This window comes from Alligator mississippiensis, chromosome 2, assembly GCF_030867095.1.
Source record: "Alligator mississippiensis isolate rAllMis1 chromosome 2, rAllMis1, whole genome shotgun sequence".
In the NCBI taxonomy this organism is placed as follows: domain Eukaryota; kingdom Metazoa; phylum Chordata; order Crocodylia; family Alligatoridae; genus Alligator; species Alligator mississippiensis.
The window spans coordinates 176882373-176903670 of record NC_081825.1 but is presented as its reverse complement, the minus strand read 5'-3'; the positions used below and the strand labels follow the sequence as shown (position 1 = coordinate 176903670).

At 46.8% G+C, this 21298-nt stretch overlaps 1 protein-coding gene across 1 annotated transcript; it reads right to left on the bottom strand.

The window, feature by feature from the left end:
* Positions 1-852: 852 nt before the first annotated feature.
* On the bottom strand, positions 853-16938 carry LOC109282571 (membrane-spanning 4-domains subfamily A member 15). Its single transcript, XM_019484943.1, has 7 exons — positions 16871-16938; positions 14700-14886; positions 13925-14053; positions 9551-9607; positions 6835-6960; positions 5657-5770; positions 853-1266 (listed from the first exon to the last, which is right to left on the bottom strand). Exons 2-7 carry the CDS (start codon positions 14871-14873, stop codon positions 1153-1155), a joined length of 714 nt encoding a protein of 237 aa, XP_019340488.1. The 5' UTR covers positions 14874-14886; positions 16871-16938; the 3' UTR covers positions 853-1152.
* Between the last annotated feature and the right edge of the window lie 4360 nt (positions 16939-21298).

Here is a 21298-nt window from a genome sequence, read left to right as displayed (position 1 = left end):
CTTAGTTTTGCTTGAGATGCGTTGTTTGATGCATGCCAGGGTATTGTTTGCTCCACTAACTGTAGCATCGTACTGGTGGCTCATATTCATTTTATGGTCAATTATGATTGCCAGGCCCCTTTCAGATGTGGTGCTAGCTAACTTAGCACCACTGAGCCTGTAAGTTTGTTGCAGATTTTTCTTCCTCAGATGGAGCATTTTACACTTCTTAGTGTTGAACTGCATGTGCTTGTGGTCTGCCCATCTAACTAATCTGTCTTTGTCCACCTGGATCATCATCCTACCCTGATGCATAGCCACACTTCCCCAAAGTTTAGTGTCATCAGCAAGCTTTGCTAGTGTGTTTTTCAGCCCCACATCCAGATCATCGATGTCCTTGAATATCCTCCTGTTTACTGGGTATTCTCTTACCCTTGTTCTTATGTCTGATTTTGTTTGTCTTTTCCTGTTCTGACCCTTCCTGAGTTTGCTATACCTTGATCAGAGGTATAACTTTAAATTTTGGCACCTTCACGGTGCCAGAAGTGGACGGGTTGGGGAAAGGAGCACTTAACTTCTTGCTCAGGGGCTGCAGCAGTGACACAGGCTCTTGTTGCTTCAGTGCAAGCTCCCCCAAAATGGGATGCAGTAGCAGTGCAGGCTCTTTGAAAGCTGCCGTTCTGGTACCCCCTCTGAATTGGTGCTCAGGGCTTTTGTTCTTATTGCCCCCCCCCGCCCCCAGCTGTGCTACTAACCTTCATATTCCTCCATAGTAAATTTCACCAAGTTTCCAAGTTTCTGTTTTTTGTATAATTCCTTTTTCAATTCCATGTCCTTGCATAACTTGTGATTTAGCCAACAATTGGGAAAGGATCTGTTTTCAAGTTTTATTGAAGGTACCAGAAAGGAAATTGATCAGGGCATGAGCCTTTGGTGGATAGATATTTCTGGAAAGTCAATTTCATCTTTCATTACATAAAAATGATGAACGGGGTAGAGCTGCAAAGAGAACAAAAATAGTTCCCTTTGCAAACATGGTGGGAGCTGGAATGTAGAATTGTGCTCATGGACTAGAATGAAAATTGATCAGGTAGGGCAGGTCTGGATTGTACTCTTAAAAAGGAACCTCCCTTCGTGTGGTTTTTAGTATTCATTCCTTCTGAGTCCCTCTATTCAAAGCTCTTCCTTCTTAGTATAAGCCATGTTGTCATAAGATGGGGGAGGAGTCAGTGGAGTAGAAGAAACCATTGAATTTGTATTCACAGTATATGGCATGAGGACCACGTCCTGCAACAAACAAACAAACAAAAGAAAGAAAGAGAAAAAAGAAAAAGAGAAAAATGATGAGCTACCTTTAGGAAAATCATCATCACCTCCATCACTCATTCACAGATCCTCAGCCATCATCATGTGTAGACTTGGCAGAATTTGACTTTTAATTTTGAAATAATTTTGATGGATAGTACCAATTTTTATTTTTAAGCATTTATTTTTACTTTTACTGATTTACATTTTCAGGATTGCATGAAATTAGGGATGTGGGGGCATTCGTATGTGTGTGTGTGTGCATGTACACACACACACAGACGCTTGCAAGCGCATACACACACATGCACGCACACATGCATACACACACGCGTGCACGCGCGCGCGCACACACACATACACACACACACACACACATAGACATGCCCGCTTCCTCCTCCAGCCTAGCACACAGCATGTGTGGGGAATGTTGCTGTGCTGCCAGGCTGTCAGCCTACCACCTGGCCCCAGTGCACAGCGCCGCCAAGTTCAGTGCTACTTTTCTTTTGTCCCAAACCAGTTGCTTCCTGCCACCCCTCTCCCCCCTCCTCCCTCCCCGCATCCCCTGGCAAGGAAACCTCTGGCTGCTGCAGCAGCATCTCCCTCCTGCAGCCAGTGGCTTGCTCTGCTCCCACCCGAGTTTGCAAGGGAGGGCCTGACTGGCACTGAGCCAGGGAGGCAGGAGAGAGGACAGACTCACACACACAAACAGGCACACAGTGCCCACCTTCCCCCTGGCTCCTCTATCCTCCCGCCTCTAGCTGCTGTTTAGCAGGACCCCACCCAGGTGCTGTGGTAGCAGTCTGTTGTTACACCCCCTTTCTATAAATTTTGATTATTAACGATGGAAATATTTTTATATTTTTGTTGGTCTGTGAGTGTGAGGTGAAATCACCATCTATCGATGTTGATCAATTAAAAAACCCTGGATCCTGCCACACCTAATCATGTGCTATAGCATTGCCACCATCATCTCTCTCATCCTTTTAAGTTCCCAGAACTGGGATAAATGCATGCATGGAGGAATTCTCCTGAAATGACTGGCATTTCACTGAGGATGATCACATCCTTTCACCAGTAACTTCATTATTAACCCTCTATATCCTGTCAATACAGCTTTCCTTGGGGAGGTGATGGGCATTAGGTGCAATGGAACATTACACTGGTCTGCTATTACTGATATCATTTTGGTTACAATGTCAAGATGTTTCCATGGGCCCTGACTTAAGCAGGTTTGATGTTGGGCACTCATAGACTAAATGAGGTGGGTCCCACCAGACCTAGAAGTAAAGGTCATTTGTCTGTGTTTCTTCTGGGTTCAAATTAATGAAGCACCAGTTTTTTGCTGGAGCTGCAGGCAGCCTTATGTGCTCTTTGCTAAAGCTGTCTGAAAAACAAGTTTTGAGTGAAAAATCAGGTGGTCCACTACAGTATATTTTTTCATGAATTGTGTCCACTTTCTGTGGAAAATTGGATATTGATTGAAAAGGTGAATGACCAATGCCTTCATGTTTCAATTAAGAACTGCTCTCCTGGTGCCTCCTGGACAGCACAGCTTTGTTGCCTCAAGTCCCTATTCTCCTGGACCCACCCAGTGGGCATCCCAAAGACAAGCCAGGAGAGCTTTTGGGTCAGATACTGGTTGAAAGAGGCTTGGAGCTGTGGTAGGGAAACTCTTGCTTGCTCTAAGATTCCTCCTGTGCTCAAGGAAATGGTATTACATCAAAGACATCAGCCTCCAGCATCAATGTCTTTTCTCACAGTGCCTTGTGACAGTTGCGCTATGGCTCCCAATCTCTTCTATGGGATAGTTCTTGTAGCTGTACTACTTCTCCCATGACATACCAGTACTCTTCCCTTGCAGGAGGTGCCATGGTGGTCCCTAGACATTTTACAGTATGGGAGATGTCATCTAGCTGGAGTCCTTAACCAAAACAAGGACAGTAGGGGCCAGATCCTCCAGGTAAGCGAACTTAGGTGCTTAAATATGACTCTATAACACTTAGGTACTCAGATGTGATTCTATACCACACTGCTTGAGTCCCTGAAAACCATCTCCTGCAAAAGATGGGTGGGGTCTCTTCCTTTTCACTGTTGTTTTGTGACTCCATCTTCAGGGCAAGATGACTGTGTGTACAGGATTGCCAACTGCCTGTAAATTTATGTACAGGCTGGGAAAAGGAGGCTAAAAATGCTTATCCATAAAGTCTGTTAAAAAAAGAGCTATCCATAAAAAACTAAGGAGTCTTGAGCTCGACTGAAGCTCTGTTCTGAGACTGAGACTGGAAACAGGCATTGATGGGTAGACAAAGCAGAGCAGCACCACCTGGTGTTTGAGCAGGAGTGCAGCACCCTGCAGAGAGAATTCTCTCAGGGTTCTGTGGCCCATGGAAGCCTCTCTAGCACCTCCCCACCCATGCTCCTGGGCATGTGCCACCACTGCATCTGCCTATGCTCCTTGTAATGGCTTTTTGCCTCAAATGTAGGCAGGGCCAGACAGTTTGTGGCACTGAGCAAGACAGGGAGTGGGTGATGAGCTGGGATTAACCTGTGGGGCTGGAAGGGGAGATAGGTATTGGGTGGGGATTTGCATCAGGACAGGAAGAGTGGGGCCGCTGGTGTTAAAACTCAGGGGTGGGATAGAGAGGGGCAGCATAGTGCACCGTGTAGTTGGGGGTGTCAGGGTGTGAGGTGAGCAGGGGACCCCTGGGTTGGGGGAAACACAGTGTAAAACCATTGCTGTAGTCAAGTAAGACTGTTAAATGTTGGTGTTAAACCCAAAATTTGAATCCGCTCCTTGTTACTGCTGTCCAGGCCCTGGCAGAAGGGTTACATTTACATTAGGTAAAACATATATTAGTAAAAACATATTTCAGTAAAAAAGTTGCAGATTGTCAGCAAAAAAAAAAAAAAATCTTGTGTTGGCAGCCCTGGTGTGTTATAAAAGTAAAGATGCATTCATTAATTGATTTTCAGGGTCCATTTCAGGGGAGTGCAATTATTTGGGTTGGAGGGCCAATTAATGAGTTTTGTTGAGCTTTTAAGGGCGGTGCACACATGCATTCACAGACACACATGTTTAGACACATATTTGCACACACACAAGTAGACACATACATGTGGAAACACACAGGCATGCACAGACATGAACACTCACATGCAAACACACAAACACACAAGTTCCCCACATCCCCACCTTGCACCTTCTCTCCCGCCCTATTTCCCTGGCATGCAGCTGGATTAGACAAGAGCCATACCAGCTGCACCCATGTGAACCAAAGCGGTGCGTGGGAACATTTTTTTTTTTTTTTTTGGCACTGGCACATCACAGCCACATGCTGGGGACTCAGGGCAGGGGAGGAAGTGCAGAGAGAAGGGGGCCAGTACCACATGCTGGGAACTTAGGTCTAGTCAAGGGCCATATCAGGGTCAAGCAAGAGCTATGTCAGCTGCTCCAGTTGTGTCCACGTGTCATGGCCTTAAGTAGCATGCGGGAACACAACACAGCACCACGTTAGTGATGCCCGCATGCCTACCAGGCCCCAGCTATTTCTGGCCCAGCAGGGTCCGGATAATCAGTGGCTCCTGGTCCTCTTCCCCAGCACCTCCTCCCCCTAGCTGTAGGGAGAATCATACCCAAGCTTCAACTTAGCTGGGGCCAGGCTGTCTGGTCTGTGAATGGCCGTGAAGTTGGAGCTGCACACAGACAGCCTGGCTGGGCACAAGCCTGGCCAGGAGCTCAGTGCCCCTTGCCTTGAAGCATACACTGGGGGCTGGGGGTGGGACAGGGCAGGCCGCGCTGGGCTGGGACAGGAAGAGAGAGGCTGCCTGGCCGCTGGAGCTGCTTCTGCTGCTGTAGCTAGCTATGGCACAAGGAAGGAAGAAGGGCTAGAGGTGCTTAAAGCCAGGGCAGCTGCAGGCTGGATACAATTCTCCTTGAGTGGATCAGTCATGGGTAAGACAGAATCATATGGAGGGCTGGATCTGGCTCACAGGCCATATTTTGTCCACCCCTGATTTAGATGCCCAATAGGTAGAATAGAATCTGACCCCAGAAGCATTTATCACTTGAAATACAACTTCCATGGGGCAGAGTGGTACCATTTTGAATTGAATATTTTTTTGATTTGGAGTAATCAGTTTTCTAATAAAATATTTTCCGTGGAAAGCAGATGTTTTTAGCTAAAAATAACTGGTCCAAAACCTTTTCTTTTCTTTTTTTAAATCTTCACCCAGTCCTTACTTAGAAAACATCACTGTCCCCCCTCTGCTCCAGACATGTACAAGGCCTTTCCCAAATGCATTCTTTAGGGAAGATACTTAACATAAGAACTCCCTCTACTTTCAGCCCATTGAGAGCTAAGACACTCACGTCCTTAGGTCGGCAGCAGGTTGCCTGGCACCCGAAGTGAGAAACTGAGACTGCAATGGCGAGCTCCAGAAGAGTGACCAACAATAGCGTAGCTGCAATTCCCTTTCCAGCTTTCTGAGAAGCACAGAACCACATGGAACAATAGTTACTCTTGACTGTTTGAGATAATGCATTACTGAAAGCTGCAACGAACTCCATCAACAGCTCACTCCCCTCCACTCCAAGGGGATGCACCAGGAGTGCATTTTAGGGGAAGCTGAAGCCCATCCCTGGCTCTCCCCATCCTTTTAGAGGAGTGGTGTAGAAACACAATCCTCGTTCCATTTAGCATCCCCATTAGTAGCAGGGCACAGAGCCAGCATAAAGAGAGTGAGTGTTAGAAGGGCCTTAGGTGGTCATGTAGTCCAACCCCCTGCTCAAAGCAAGACCACTCCCAAATAAATCATCCCAGCCAAGGCTTTGCCTAGCTAGATTTTAAAAACCTCCAAGGACGGAGATTCCATCACCTCTCTGAGTACTGGGTAGCCTGTTCCAGTGCTTTACTACCTTCTTCATGAAACAAGCTTTTGCTAATATCTAACCTAAACTTCCCTTGCTGCAACTTGTATGTATGCAGAGATCAGTGCCACTAAGGTGCTCCCTGTGTACAGGGCAGCCATTTTTCCATATGGAGGACTTTACTGAGCGTGCCTTGCATATAACATCTCTACCAGCTGCAAGGATGCAACAACCACAACAATGAGTCAGGGATACAGTGGTAGAAACCTGCTCTGCTGTCTGTGGAAACTGGGGTTTTGCCCTCTGAGGTAAGAGGAACCACTTAGGCACTGCTAACAGTAATAGTTTCCTTAGTTGTGAAGGGAGCAATTCACCATTTGACTTTATCCTTCACAGCCTCAATTCAGGAAAGAAGTAGGATACATTTCCAATGAGGCCAAGTGTCCTGGTTCTCATTTACCGTATAGAATCTGCATGGCCAGAGCAGTGTATCACTGTCCTAGTATAAATGAAGCTCATGCCCTCTGGGTTACTCATATTCTTCATTTGTTTATCTTGGCATTTTTTAATTTGAAATGAGAGCCATCTAGATCTGTGCCTAATGTGAGTTATTCCAGACACCAGGTTTTCTAAACAGGCAAAGCAATGAATATGGTGCATGGCGGAATCAGGTCACTTACAAACAGAGGCTCTTGATCCATATAAGAGAAAAATATTCCATTAATAATCAGCTCTACTGTCAACAGAATTGTCCCACAAGAGGCAAAGATGGCACTGACGAGGTTCGTTCCTAAGCTGCCTTTCACCTGAAAGAGGAATGTTATTTGTCGGTGGAGGGAGAAAAGGTTTGGTTAAAATAAGAACTTGTCCCTTACATTCAACCCAAACCCTGAATCCCTTTTAGAGAACTGGTAAAGCCAGGATGAATCTCAGTTCTTGTGGAAGACTAGGGTATAGAAGACCTGAGATTCAGGGCTTGTAGAAAGGTGTTGTTTTTAGCTGCACACTAACAATTAGGCACATACATGGACTCAGGCACGCTGGGCATTTTTACAGATGCAAGCGCTGCAGCGCCAGGTGCTTTGAAAAGCGCCTGGCGCTACGACACTTACAGGTGTATAAGTGGCAAAATGCGTATCAGCACTGAGAAAATGGTGGTGGCATACTTTTGAATTAAAACACCTTGGAAGTGCTTTAGTTCAAAAGCGCATCATTGCCATTTTCAGCATGCTGATGCACATTTCACCTCTTATACAACTGCAGGGGTGCAGGGCAGTTCGCCTTAGCTTGCCTTAGCTCGATTAATCAAGTCTGCTCCAAAGCAGTGAATCTCTGGTGCATCCTGGGAAAAAAAGCATGTGAATAAATGCCCCTAAATGTGATTCTATTCCATCCTGCTTGAGTGCCTGAAAAACTGTTAATGTGAGAGGTGGGTGGACCCTCCTCTTCCTCACTGCTTCCTTTGTGACTCACTCCCACGGGTTAGATGACAGTGTATTAGAAAAGTAGATGCGTTAATGGGTTTTCAGGGCCTGAATAGGGTGAAATAAAATCACTTTTTAGGCACCAAAATTCATATAGGCTATAAACAGATGCATCCACTAACAAGAATGTTAGTGATGGCAAGAAAAGGGTGTATGAACTCTCTGGTTCTAAACCTGAATGCTAATCTAGATTGAAGTAGCCTCTGAAAACAATGAAATAGCTCTCCTGGAAATCTCCATGCCTGCCCTCTCGTACTCCAGAACAAGAGTGCCTCATTCACGTAATATTATTTCAAAGCAAAATTCTGGAATAAGCACACATGGAGCTATGCAGGAACAGCTACTGCATGTGTGTACAAGACCTCAGGTCATTGTCATTAGGCCTTCCTCTGTGCTCACTACCACCCACTTTAGGTAGGACTGAAAATGCTGAGCCCCACAGAGGGAAGATAGAGCTATTTTCATAACATATCCTTTTAAATCAAATAAAAATGAAAAAAAAAAGGTGGGGAGCAGAATATGGCAATCAAAATAGAAACTTTTTATTCTTGGGAAAATAATAGTTGGGTTTTAGGCCTTTGGTTCCAGCTCAGATCCAGAGTAAAGGCACCCCCTGTCCCCCCACCCGCCCCCTCCCCATCTGGGCACCCCCCTCCCCTTTCCCCCTATTTTGCTTCCCCTCCTGGCCCCTGAACACTAGTAGAGCAAGAATCCCAGCATCTCTCAGACTCATGGTGTTCCCCAAAACTCTTTGGTATTGCTTCCTTAAGTAGTTTGTGGATTAAAAACCTGAATCATGTAAACAAGATGAGAAATATATATACAAGAAATCTTTCCTTATTCAAAATGGGTGCCAACTGGCCTTTACTGACCCCATAAAGATGGCTGATATTTCCCTGGAGCTAGTTTGCATGTGGAGGTGAGACTGTCTGAAAAAATGATGGCAGCCAACTCCCATTCTTCTCAGTAATTATGACACAGGAGCTAGGAAGAGCTGGGAAGTCTCTATGGGTAGAAACAGGGTTCACCAAAATGAAGTGGATTGGCTGGGGTGGCTGAACTGTGCCTCATGTGGAGGCATGAGTCAGTGTGGGTCCTGGCATTGGGTGATGCAAAGGTGTGGGGTAATGCAAAAGTTGGGTAACACCTGGTGCCCTGTGCCTCCACATGGGGACTTGCACCTGTGTCTGAAGCATGAGCTGATGTGGGTCCCGGCAAGGAGGTGTGGGGTACCAGGCATTCCTTGGCTCCTGTGTCCCCCTACTGGGACTCACACTGACCCATGTGCCTGCATGAGGCATGGAGCAGTGTCAAGGTTTGAATTACACTTTGGCTTCATATTGGGCATCCTGCCAGGCTGTGCAGGGGTTCCCACTCCCTGGGCTCAGACCCCCCTGAGGGGCTCCAGCCCCCCGCCCCCACACACCCACAGCCCCCCACACACCCCACATCCACCCCTAACCATACAAAGTACCTGCATAATTGCATAATTTTGAGTTTTTCTGATCATAATTGTGAATTTTTAGCTGTGTGATTAAAATCATGATTAATTGTGACTAATTTTTTTAATCGCACAACTAATTGTGATCAATTTTTTAATTGTTTGACAGCCCCAGGTTTTTTTTAATCAAGAGAAAGTTGGTTCACCAGGAACTGCTTCCAGGAGGGAACAGTCAGGCTGCTGGGGAAGAGGGAAGGGGATGCCTTAAACTAGTATCCTTGTTTTCCCTCCAGGCCCCTGCCTGTTTCTTCTTTTTTTCCCTGCAGTGTGCATGCTCCATGTGCTTGATTCACAGGTCTCTTCTCTTCCCTGTCATACATCCTCCATCCTGGCTCTTCTGGGAAAGAATGGATAAACTCTACATATCCCTTAGTAATATAGAAGTGGAGGAAACCTTGGAGAGGAACTCACCAGACAGGTACTGTGATGCAGCTCAGCTGCAACTGAGAGGGATCCAGAAATGAGGAACTGTGCAGAAAAAGAAAAAGATTGAGATATTGTTAAGGGGCAGGAGATTACTTCACGGGTATAAGAATATTCAAGACAGCCTGTATGTGATAGGCATGAGGGCAAGGAGGCAAGGGTCCTTCCTTCAGAGTGGACAGACTGCCTCCTAAACCATCGCAATCCAGCCTGGTCAAATGACACCTCTACTGCAATCCTCCTTCAATAGATGCTTCCTCTCTTCTCTCCACAGAGTCACTGTTTATCTCTGGCATGTGAAATACCGAAGTCATTGTGATCTGAACCCTGGGCTCATTTTAAGAACAGGGTGGGTACGTCTACACAGGATACTTTACTGAGCAGTAGCATAGTTTATTGGGCAGTTAGAATGCATGCCTACACATGCGCATGCTTACTGCACAGTAAACTTCGCTAATCACAAGTAAATTTGCTACCTGCAAATGCAAGCAGCAAATTTACTTGTGATTAAATACTGTGTAGTAGTGCTCATGTAGACACCTGACCAGGAGCAAATCTGCTCCCAGTGAACAGGGCAGTAGGGGGTGAGATTGCTCCCTGCCCTGGGAGCTGATTGCTGCCAGGGCGGGTGCTGCCACTGGAGCCCAAGCAGGAATTATGTCCCCCTGCCCTGGCAGTACAGATTTCCAAGCACCCACTCTGAGATTACAGTTAGAAAGTGGGGGCTGGGAGATCCTTATCTCCCAGCCCTTGCTTCACCATCATGATCAGGGAATGGGGAGCTGGGCAATCTGGCAGCAACAGCACAGCTCCAAGTGGCCTGGCCCCACTTTCTAGCAGCACATATTGCCTAAGCATTCGCTGCTCCATTTTTTTTCCATGTGTTTTTGAACCCCTTGATATCCAGAGGTCAAAAAAACTGGAAGCAGCACATGCTTGGGCAGCATGTGCTGCTAGAAAGCGGAGCTGTGCCAATCGGAGCCGTGCTGTCGCTGTCACCAGGTTCTAATCTGCAGGATCACCATGGCTGCAGCTCCCAGGAGGCCTCCAGGACCCCAGATAAAGCTGGTGGGGCCATCACAGTGCTGGCTCCAGCCTCCCCTATGCCACCCAGGGCAACTTGCTGCATGCCAAAGCGTGCGTGGTACAGGCATTCCACAGAGACAAGAAGCAGCGGTGCAAGGTGCACCACCACTACTTGTCCCTAGAGAACCAAACATCTATGCACATCTGGACACACCCACAAAAGCCTGGATTTTGACTTGAGCTCAGCAAGTTGGAGATGGAAAACACGTGACCTCACAAAGCTTGGGCCTTTTCATAAGCCCACCAACCAGGAGTTGCTGAGTTAGTGACTTCACAAGGGCTTGGATATGTTAAAAGTTGAGTGCCGAGGGTTTGGAACAGGCTCCCCCCAGAAGTGGTACAGTCACCCACCCTGGCAATCTTCAAAAAACATCTTGACACCCATCTTGCTTGGGTCATCTGATCCCAGCAGTCTTTCTTTCCCAAGTGCAGGGGGGCTGGACTCAATGATCTATAAGGTCCCTTCCAGCCCCTAACAACTATGAAACTATACTACCATCAGTCCAGCAAGCAGAGGCACTTAGCCAAGGACTTACTGGCACCTGGCCTTTGACCTCAGACACAGGATGCAGATGGTGAGTCTACAGATCAGACCTGATCTCCAAACTGGAAATCCGGGACTGCTGCATGTACGGCAGGCAGAGAAATAGCTGGAATGGCTGTAGCTGCCCTCACAGGAGGAGTTTGGAAGGAGTTCCTTTCAAGCATGTAGCGATGAGTTTTAGATTGGAGGGAAAGGGACTGCATATGGAAATTTTTCTGAAGTTTTTCCTAGCACTATATTTCCCCTGCAACTCTCAGGTTATCTGTGGGCACTTCTACACATGTGCCTGACTGCACAGTTGTTACGGCACAGTTACTTAGTACTTGCTAAAGCAAGTACTAAATGACTGCACAGTAACTGCTGTTACTATGCAGTCCTGGCAGCACGAATCATTTTCGATCCTACTGAGCAATAGCATCGACGTCACAGGTTATGCCCGCTGATGATATAGCAACATAGTGTCTTGTGTAGATGCACCCTCTGAGTACAATTAAGCTAATAATACTTAAAAGGAGATGTGTATGGCTTAGACTGGATCATTTGTATATGTGAAAAGTCTCTTAGCTGGAAGCATCTCTCTTGTCTTCTGTCTACATTAAAGGCCTTGCTACCTGTTACACTGTGGGTGCATCTACACATGAATTTGATTCAGGAACAGTTTAGTAAACAATTTGCAAGTAAACGTTCCTGCACACGCATCTATACATACATTGAAGCAGGAGCAGATTTGCTGCTAATGGCAGTAAACTGGTCCTGCTTCCTGGGGCCCTGCAATGGGCCCATGCCACCACTAGGGGGAGCTTTAGGCTCCACAGGGTGGTAGCCCAGGGGCTGGCAGAGAGCACTGGGCCAGGAGATGGCTATCTCCTGGCCTAGGCTGGCACATTACACCCTGACCCGGGGGCTCCCTGCTGCCAGGGCAGGGACAATGTCCCCCTGCCCCGGCAGCAGGGAACTCCTGGCCCTAGCTCCCAGCTCCTAGTTCCTGGCCCTAGCTCACTGCTAGCTGCCCCACCAGCAGATCAGGGCAGGGAACTGGGATCTACCCCACCCCTGCAGCTCTTTTCATGCCTTGTGCCTCAATCACCTGATCAAGGTATGGGGCTGGGACCTGCCCTAACCAGGACAGTTCCTAGACCTCTGCATGCAGGATGGAGGCGGGGGAGTTGGTTTACTGCTCAGCTCTGCGAGCACAGAGCTGGGTGGGGAACAGGTTGGGGAGCTCATTCCCCACAGCTCTCCAGCTGGGTCCCTGCCCAGCTCCATGTGCATGGAACTGGGTGGGGAACAGGCTCCCCAGCCCCCGCCAGCAGGGAGCTGCGAGTGCCAGCTCCACACTGCAGGGCCGGTGATGGGAGACCCTTATATCCCAGCCCAAGCTTCATGGTTGCAGAGCTCAGGCTGGGAGATCATTATCTCCCAGCACCAGCTCTGCAACTGAAGGACCGGTTCTGGGAGTTCGTTATTTTCCAGTGCCATCTCCATGGTTGCAGGGCCGACGCTGGGATACCCTTATCTCCCAGCACCAGCTCTGCAGTCGCGGGGCCATTGCTAGGAGATTAGGGTCTTCCAGCATAGGCCCCACAATCATGGAGCTGCTGCTGGGAGATAAAGATCTCCCAGTCCCCCACTCCCAACTGTGGTGGTGGAGCAGAGGCTTCACGGGTCAGCGTTTTGGCCCTGGGAAGCTGCCCTGCAAGTGTTGGCCATTTTCTCCACTGCAAGAATTTTCCTCCCAGCCCCTGCTTCCTGATCGCAATCTCAGAATGGGGGGCTTGGACCTCCCTGCTACCAGGGCAGGGGGTCATAGTCCCCACCCAGGCTCCAGTGGTGGAGCCTGCCTCAGCAGCAAGCAGTTCCCGGAGACAGGAAGCAATCTCCCGCTCCCTAGTGAACAGCTGACTGGGAGCAGATTTGCTCCTGGTCAGGTGTCTACATGACTGCTACTAAGATGTTACTAATTGAAAGTAAATTTACTACATGAATTTGCAGGTAGCAAATTTACTCATGATTAGCAAGGATTTACTGCACAGTAAGCATGTGCACATGTGGACGCACATGCTTACTGTGCAGTAAACTAGGCTACTGCACAGTTAAGTGTCTTATGTAGACAAGCCCAGTGAACTGCAAAAATGTTGACTGTCTTAGTGTTAGCTTGCAGTCACACCTTCAACTTAAGTGGCACATTTATGGCCACATCTTAATGGAACAGGAGCTGGGTTTTACAGATCAAGAGATAATCCTGCCCTGGAGTCATGTAACTTTGAGCCACATATCAAGTGCTTTAAGCCACTTACAGGTTTTAACATGGGGACAATCCAAGGATTAAGAGGAGCTGCCCAAAATTTATTTGTAACAAGGCCCTAAGTGTGTCCATAGCCATTGTCATTTTTCGGTACTAGGTTATGTTTGGTCCAGCTCAACTGTCAGCATTTTGACAGTAGTCGAGATACGAGCCAAGGATACCAGTCAGGAGCTGAAATCAGGAAACATGAAACAAATCTGAGGTCTGGACAGGGGCATGGGGCACCATCCAGAGCCACTGTTTCCACCAGCCACCTGACAAAGTAGTGACACCCAGGCTTACCTCAGCTCAGCTCCTCCACTCAGTTTGAGGAGTGCACCCCGGCTGACTGTTACTAACCCAATAACTCACCACTAAAGTGTCAAGTGATGATAGATGTCAAGTTCCCTGCCATCCTTTCCAAAACACTTCTGCATGCTCTACTCACCATCAACCCCCCCCAGAAGGGGTACCCGCTGTACGTGGTGACAGAGACGTATGATGTCTGTGCTTCTATAAGAATTATAGAGACACTTGCAAATCCCATGTGAATCAGCCCGATCAAGATCTGGATGGCCTGTTTGGAGAGGATGGACCAATATGAAAGAAGTCACTTCCTTTCCTCTTTGGAGAAGAACAAAGACACCACCATGTCATAAGCAAAGCTGATCAAAAAGAAGAATTTTCCTCTCTCAAGAAATTCCCGTATTTTGACATGTGATTAGGTTCCAAATCAGGAAGAAAATGTTGAAATATTTGACACTTTTTTCAGAATTAAAAAGATGATTTGGAAATATTTAAATTCAGTTTGTCAAATTTCCTTGAAATGCAGGTTTGGCTTGGTTCAGGCCTGGACCATGTCTGATGTACTGAGGTTGTGCCTTCTACGAGTTATAGTTTAATTGTTCAGGGCCGCAGTCCCTTCCGTGGCTGAGGCTCCTGACTGGACCACATCCCCCAGTTGCGACATAATCATAAAATTCCTGTGCTATAGTTCAGGAAAAAGGAGGGACAGTGCTCTGTCTTGAAGACAAGCTCAAGTCCTCCACTGATCCTTGAGGTACCAGTTAATGTGATGGTATCCATTCCTTTGCATCCTTTCCTAAAAAGCTGTTTGTTAAGGAAAAAAGGCTTAAGTCTGGAGTGTGCTCTGGCTCCCGGGCCTTTCCCCATAAACCTCCATTTCCACGCACTGCACTGCAGCAATTTGTAACCCCACTTACCCCCAGTGTCTTAGGCTCTGCTCTCAAGAATATCGCCATTGTCCGGTCCACCCTCCGGTTGATCTGTTGAGGTTGATTCACAGAGTTCATGGTTTGTCTCTCTGGGGTGATGCCAGCACTGTCTGGAGCCATGATTACCAACACCTGAGTGGTCCTGCCTCCTGGCATCGACATAATGGCAAAGAGACTGCAAAAGAGAGTGGTTGGCCCAGGTTAAAGTCTATATTATAACATCAGTTTGCAGTTTTCAGGCAGCTGGAAGTTCCCTGCGCCCTGCAGCAGCTTGCTGAAACTGATTTTCAAATTGGGGAACTCCCCTCCCCCCCTCACCCTTCTGCCCCACCCCAAGCCTGTCTCTTACCCACTGACTCCTCAGTTTACATCTTCACTGACTATCTGTCTTGTATGCATACCAGCCCAGCCTCTGGCTTCTTTACTATTCATTCCATCCAGGAAGACCACACACAAACTGCAGATGCTTTCTTAGCCTGATGAAAGGTATTTATTAGGCCTGTGTGAAGTGGCTAGTATTCGCTTCGGATTCAGATTTGGCAGATTCAGAGGACAGCGATTGGATTCAGTGATTCGAATCACCGTCCCAAATTGATTCGGCTGAATCAGCCAAATCTCTGAATCAAGTAGACCCCATCCCCTGCCTGCTCTCCCAGCCCCATTAATGGCTGCCCCGCCTGGCCCCAGCATCCCAGCTCTTAAAAAGAAAAGAAAAAAAAGCCCTGCATTCACTGGCTCCTGCCAGGCAAGGGCGTGATCCCCACTGCACCCCACTGCCCTGTGCTGAATGGGGGGGGCTCTGCCACAAGCCCCCAGAAGCCCCAACAGTCACTGCAACAGCTGGTGAGTGCAGGGCCTATTTTTTTAAAGAGCCAGGATGCTGGGGCTAGGCAGGGCAGCCATTGATGGGGCTAGAAGAGTGGGGGGGGGGTCAGGGGACGCTCAGGGAGGCTGGGGGAGCAGGCAGGGGATGGGGCCTGGCAGGGGCCCCCCTATGGTTCCCTCCCCCCACCTCCAGCCCCTCTGCCCCCCACTTACCAGCACAGAGTCCGGGTCCAGCTCCCTGCAGCAGCGAGCAGGGACTGCCCAAATCTCCGAATGTCTCTGAAACTCTGAATCTTTTCTAAATTGATTCAGAGAGCTTCAAATTGATTCGGACCATTTTATTGGTCTCCCAATTTGATTCAGATTCAGAGATTCAGCTGCCAAATCAGGCCGAATCTCCTCTGAATTGAATCAGCACCCGGAGCCCTAGTATTTATACCCAAAAGCTTGCAAAGAAGAATTTTTCCAACTATTTGAGTTGGTCTAATAAAAGATATCAGATTTACTCAAAGAACCTTGTCTGCCTATGTCCTTAGACCAGCATGGCTACAACCTATACCCTTGGTGGTTAGAAGAATCTCTGCAGCTTGGAAGGGCTCCCTGGGTCTGTGGACCAGGGCAGTCCGGCTATATAGACTGTCTGGAGCTGGGCATCTCAGGACTTCCAGACTCCTGAGCCACTGGCAGGCAGTCTGGATGAAGGGCTACACAGTAAATAGTACAGCCCCTTCTTCCCCAGGGGCTGCACAGCCCTATGACTCCCATTACCATCTCCTTGTCACACTCAGGGCCCAAGCACTTAGGGCAGGGATCAACTGAGGGCAGTTTGGTTGTTTGAAGGGAGACACCCATTTTGTTTATTAGAGTTAAAAGCACTGCATTTTGGATCTGGGCTGAGTAGGTGCCAGCTACTAAGAAACATGTGATGCTCAGGCCATGTGAATACCGACCTGGTGGCTGAACCCTGTCCTTCCTTGATATCAGCTTGTGCCAGCTTGTGGAGTCCAGACCATGTATGAAAAGCTGCAGGTTAACACCAGCCACTCACAGTACTTTCCCTTCCTGCTTGGCAATGTTCTCCAAATGGGCACTGCTTCCTTCCCCACCAAGGGACAGCTTCTCTGACCTACCACTTCTTCTCCACCCTCTTCTGCTTTATAAAACCTACCGGATAACTAAAGAACAGTATCTCTTTAAACCCTGGTCTTCCAACCAAGAGACAACAACTAAGGAAACCATTGAAAATATCTCAGGGCATCCACTGAACCCCCTTCCCGCTGCCTGGACCTACTTAGATGGGGTCAACCTAACAGAGACGTTTCGCCTATACTTACTCAGCTCGCTCCCTCTGAACTGCAACCAATCGGCTCCCACCAGCTTCAGGTGTCTGAGCTGCCTTACCAGGAAGTTCACACTGATTCACACCTAAGAGCGTTCGTTAGCCTCAGACTTTGGACCCTGCCCCAGTTGTCACAGCCCCTCCTCTGTGTTGTGCTGAGAGGGACACTCCAAAGTTCTTGTCCCTTTTTGATGTCTTCTCTTCACCCGCTGTGTATATTTTCTTCATGCTGATCAGTCATCATCCCTTCTGGCTGAGAACACAAGGAGCTTCCTAGCAGAGTACTGCATTTCCCAACTTGCCAGAAGGGCAATACCACCATCTCTTTTATTTTTTCTGTCTAAAGCAGTGGTTTTCAAATGTCTTAAGACTCAAGGCCCCCCAGGCTCAAGACACACCTTGTTAGCCTTAAAGCATCCCTCAGAAAATGCCAGCTCTTATTTTTCATTCATTCTTTGATTATGGAAAAATCATACAGCAATTTTTTTCTGTTGCATAGAACTCAGATTACAACAGGTTCAAATTCTTAACCCTATGGGTTCTTACTTAAAAACACTGGGTTTATCTTGTGAATCATATTTGCACACCTAATGCTGCTAACATTGTGTGGCATTCCACAGCACCCCTAAAGGATCTCAGAGCACCCTGATTGAGAATCACCAGCCTAGAATAATGGTTTTCAACCTTTTAAATTCAAGGTACCCCTCCATAAATTCCCTAAATTTGGTGGCACCTCGACTGAGAATCACTGTTAAGTACCAGTTTGGTGACTTTATGTCCAGGCTGTAGCCACCGTTGCCAGATGCAACTGCCCCGCACACCTCTGTTTCCAAGAGGACATGTGGGGCTCTAGGTTCCCCCAACTACATTAGGTTTTGCTCTCCCTTTCCATGTTCTGCTCCTCTCCTCTCCCCTTCCCATTGGATGGCAGTCAATAAATAGAAAATGCAGTTTTTACAGAAGAAGAATATAATTATACTTAAAGAGTCCATCTCTGGGCTGCTGCCTGTGTTTTTTTTCTACAAACTACTATTCAATAATGGAGCCGGGAAGAGAAGGGAACAAAACATAATGCAAGCAGGAGTGCTAGTTCATGCTACAGCTATTTCCCCATTTGCCTTGTATGCTTCTCCTGGAAACAGAAGCATGTAGGGCATTTTCACCCTGCTGCAGCTCTGGTGATCAGTTCCACCAGTGCTACAGTCACCCTTGAAAGGGTGTCATGACACCCTTTTGTGCCACAGCACCATGGTTGAGAACTTCTGGCCTACAGGGAACCTCTAAAAAAATAGATGCAAGTGCTGGGGCTGATTGTACATTTTTTTCTCAAAACAATCTTTTTCAATGAATTGGATTTACAGCTAAACAAAGCCTTTTTGTGGGGAAAATCTGCTTTCCTTGAAAATGTTTGAAGTGTCATTGGAAAACTAAAGACCAAAAACATCCATGTTTCTCAGCCACATCCCAAAATCTTGTTGGCTGAAAATTGCAACATTTTCATGTTCTCAAGGAAGTCATATGAATCCATGGGGAATAAAATGTGATGAATATAATATTTGTGTCTGGTTCCACTGACAATTTCCATGGGAGTAAAAAGCAATTTCAAAGTAGACTCCACCCTGTTAAACACAGTTTTGGACAGAGTCATCTCTGCACAGTTGATATCCTTGCTAGACAAATGTAATGGAGTGTGTCTTGTCATGAACACAACGTCCTGGAAGAAGCCTCCAGTAGTTGCATTGCATATCCTCCAAGCAACTTCAAGTACCCACTTAACAGACCCTGTCTTGTTCTAGCTCATGTGCCAAAGCCTGGGCTAAGATGTATCCCTGTCATTTGAGGTATTGGGCCCATTCGCTTACTTGCCTGCCTGGTAAGATGATCCAGTGAAGGGAAGTGGGGTGCTGATAAAAGATTCCTACTTTTGGACATTACTGATGTGGAAGGGACACAGCTCAAGAACTCCCGTTTCAGATAGGATATGTATTAAAAAATATCTAGCCAGATACAAGCACAAAATGCCAGTGTCAGAACAAATATACCAGGCTTGGAATAAATGCAATATTCCAGTGAAGGCCTGTACACACTTACACTTAACAAATCATGGATCAGTACATGACCTCTGTTGTTAAATAACCTTCCCCTGTACCTGGCTCAAAGGTATCAGTGAATAAGAAGGAAGACAAAGATGAAGAAGAATTTTTCTTCTTACAATCAAGATTTTTTTTTTTATTGCTGATGCTTATGATTTTACCATAGTCTTATCTGGGGCGTTTTTCTCAAAGTCCCAAGTTCCAGGGTTCTGTGATGGTGCAAGAACCTCAGCTTTTATTTTTAAAAAGTAAGTGTTTAGCCTACAACGGTAGGGAGAAAAGCTGGAAAAGGTGACTCCAAACAGGTCTAGAAGGCAACAAAATAAAAGAATCAAATATTTTTGGGGCCTGAATCAATTTTGGAAGGCTTAAGGATCCAGCCTCTAGTACACTGTTTCAGCAGCAATTTTCCTGTTGTGGATGGGCTGCCTAGTATTTCAACCTATTTTCTTTCAGTCCAACAAAAGCAGACTCCCGGTTCCTCTGGCTCTGAATTTGGGAGGGAGGAAGCCATGAAAGGCCGAGATGTTCCCAGTCAATCAGAGGGACCAAACTAGGACATGTTTTATCTCCGTAACTGGAACAAGGGGTATGGGCCTCTGAGCAACTTGTAGTTAAAAAACAGCATGGACCATGCCCATATTGTCTGCTCAGGGTAACTGTTCATATGATTTATCTTCCTCTTCAGGTGAAGGAAATGAAAATTAAACCATGGCAGTTTATCCCTCAGCAGAAGTAGTATATTACTTCAGTTTAGCTTCTAGTTACCATGACATAGTCAGAACACATCCACAGACATTTACCATTGTGTGTGGTAAGCCCCCACCATCTTTTAACTCACTGTAATTTTTTCCTTTGTCCTTATCCCAGCCAGGAGTGTTCATTCTAGTTTTATGTTTCCCATTTGAAAACAGAGATCTAAAAGAGACCTTGGCAATTAAATGATTTCACTTGGCACACAAAGGAAGAGAGAATCCTAACCATTTTTCATCTAGTTCTTCTCCCCTGCTTCTCTCCCCAGCCCCTTCACATGTGCCTCAGACCCAAACATTTGTCTTGCCACCTTCATTAATACAACTTCATGTTCCAAGTGTACATGAACCTGGAGCTGGTTCTTTTTGTGTGTTGGTTCACAATGGTAGATGTGCACATCTGTATGCATAAAGATGCATATATTAGTGCAGATATATAAATGTTAGGTCAGAACAGGAAACAAGAATTGCATGCATGTATCTACATATACAAACATATCCATTCCCTTATGTGAATGCATATCTCTCTGCAGCCTCATTTATACTGATATACACCTCCTACACACCCACATTCATATTCACCTATGTGAATTTACATATCTATTTGCTCATGTGTTCTCTCTCTCTCTCTCTGTCTCATACACACGCACTGTAGTGAACCAACTAATGGAAAGACCCAACACTCCTTTGCACTTGTATTGAAAAAAAGGATTTGACAGCTTCCAGGGGACATAAGGGGGTAGTTGTAGTTCCCTCTTTCTGCTGTCTGGGAAACCAGCTCATGGCCTAAATAAAACAATCAACTGTCCCAAAATTTGCCAGGATAATCCCAAATTTTAAGGCTGCATCTTTTGACCCCAAAGAGTCTCTAAATTTGGAAAACTGGTCCCAGGCTGGTTGCCCCTACTCCACACATTACTGTGTCACCAAGCAGCATGCTGGTGCATCTTTTGAAAGGCAGAGATAATTAGTTCAGGTGTATTACTGTGGAAACCCATATATATTTCTTCCAGCTTGGGAGGTTGGCAAGCTACCCACCCAGAGTGCTGCTAAGGCAGCTATACTAACCAGAGCTGAAAATGATAGAGATAACTTCCTGGTTAGCTCCAATGTTGGTAATTTTAGACCTAGATCCCTCTCCCTAACCCAGGTTGTGGGGGGAGACAGGGCCAAATTAACCCTTTAGTGGGCCCAAGGCAAATAAACTCATTGGCCCCCAGCTGAAGATGAAATTTGTATACTACTTTTTTCACTCAATAATTATAATATGTAAAATAAGCACAACTGGGCCCCTTCTTCACCTAGGGCCCTAGGCATATGTCTAGTTTCCTTTGAGTTAATCTGGCCCAGGGGGAAGATAGACTAATGAGGGAGAGCACCTAGGCAGCTGGGATTGAATTTGGGTAGTGAAAGAAATTCTATCCTGCAGAAGGGCATGGGGTTTTATTCCTTAGAGCAACTGTTGCTGCAGGATCAAGTTCTCCTTGAGTTTCCTTCTGAAGTCCTCTACTCAGTCTGTATCTTAGGTGTGTCTACATTGCTGTCGTGATCTGGAAATATGCTTCCATAAGGTGGTGG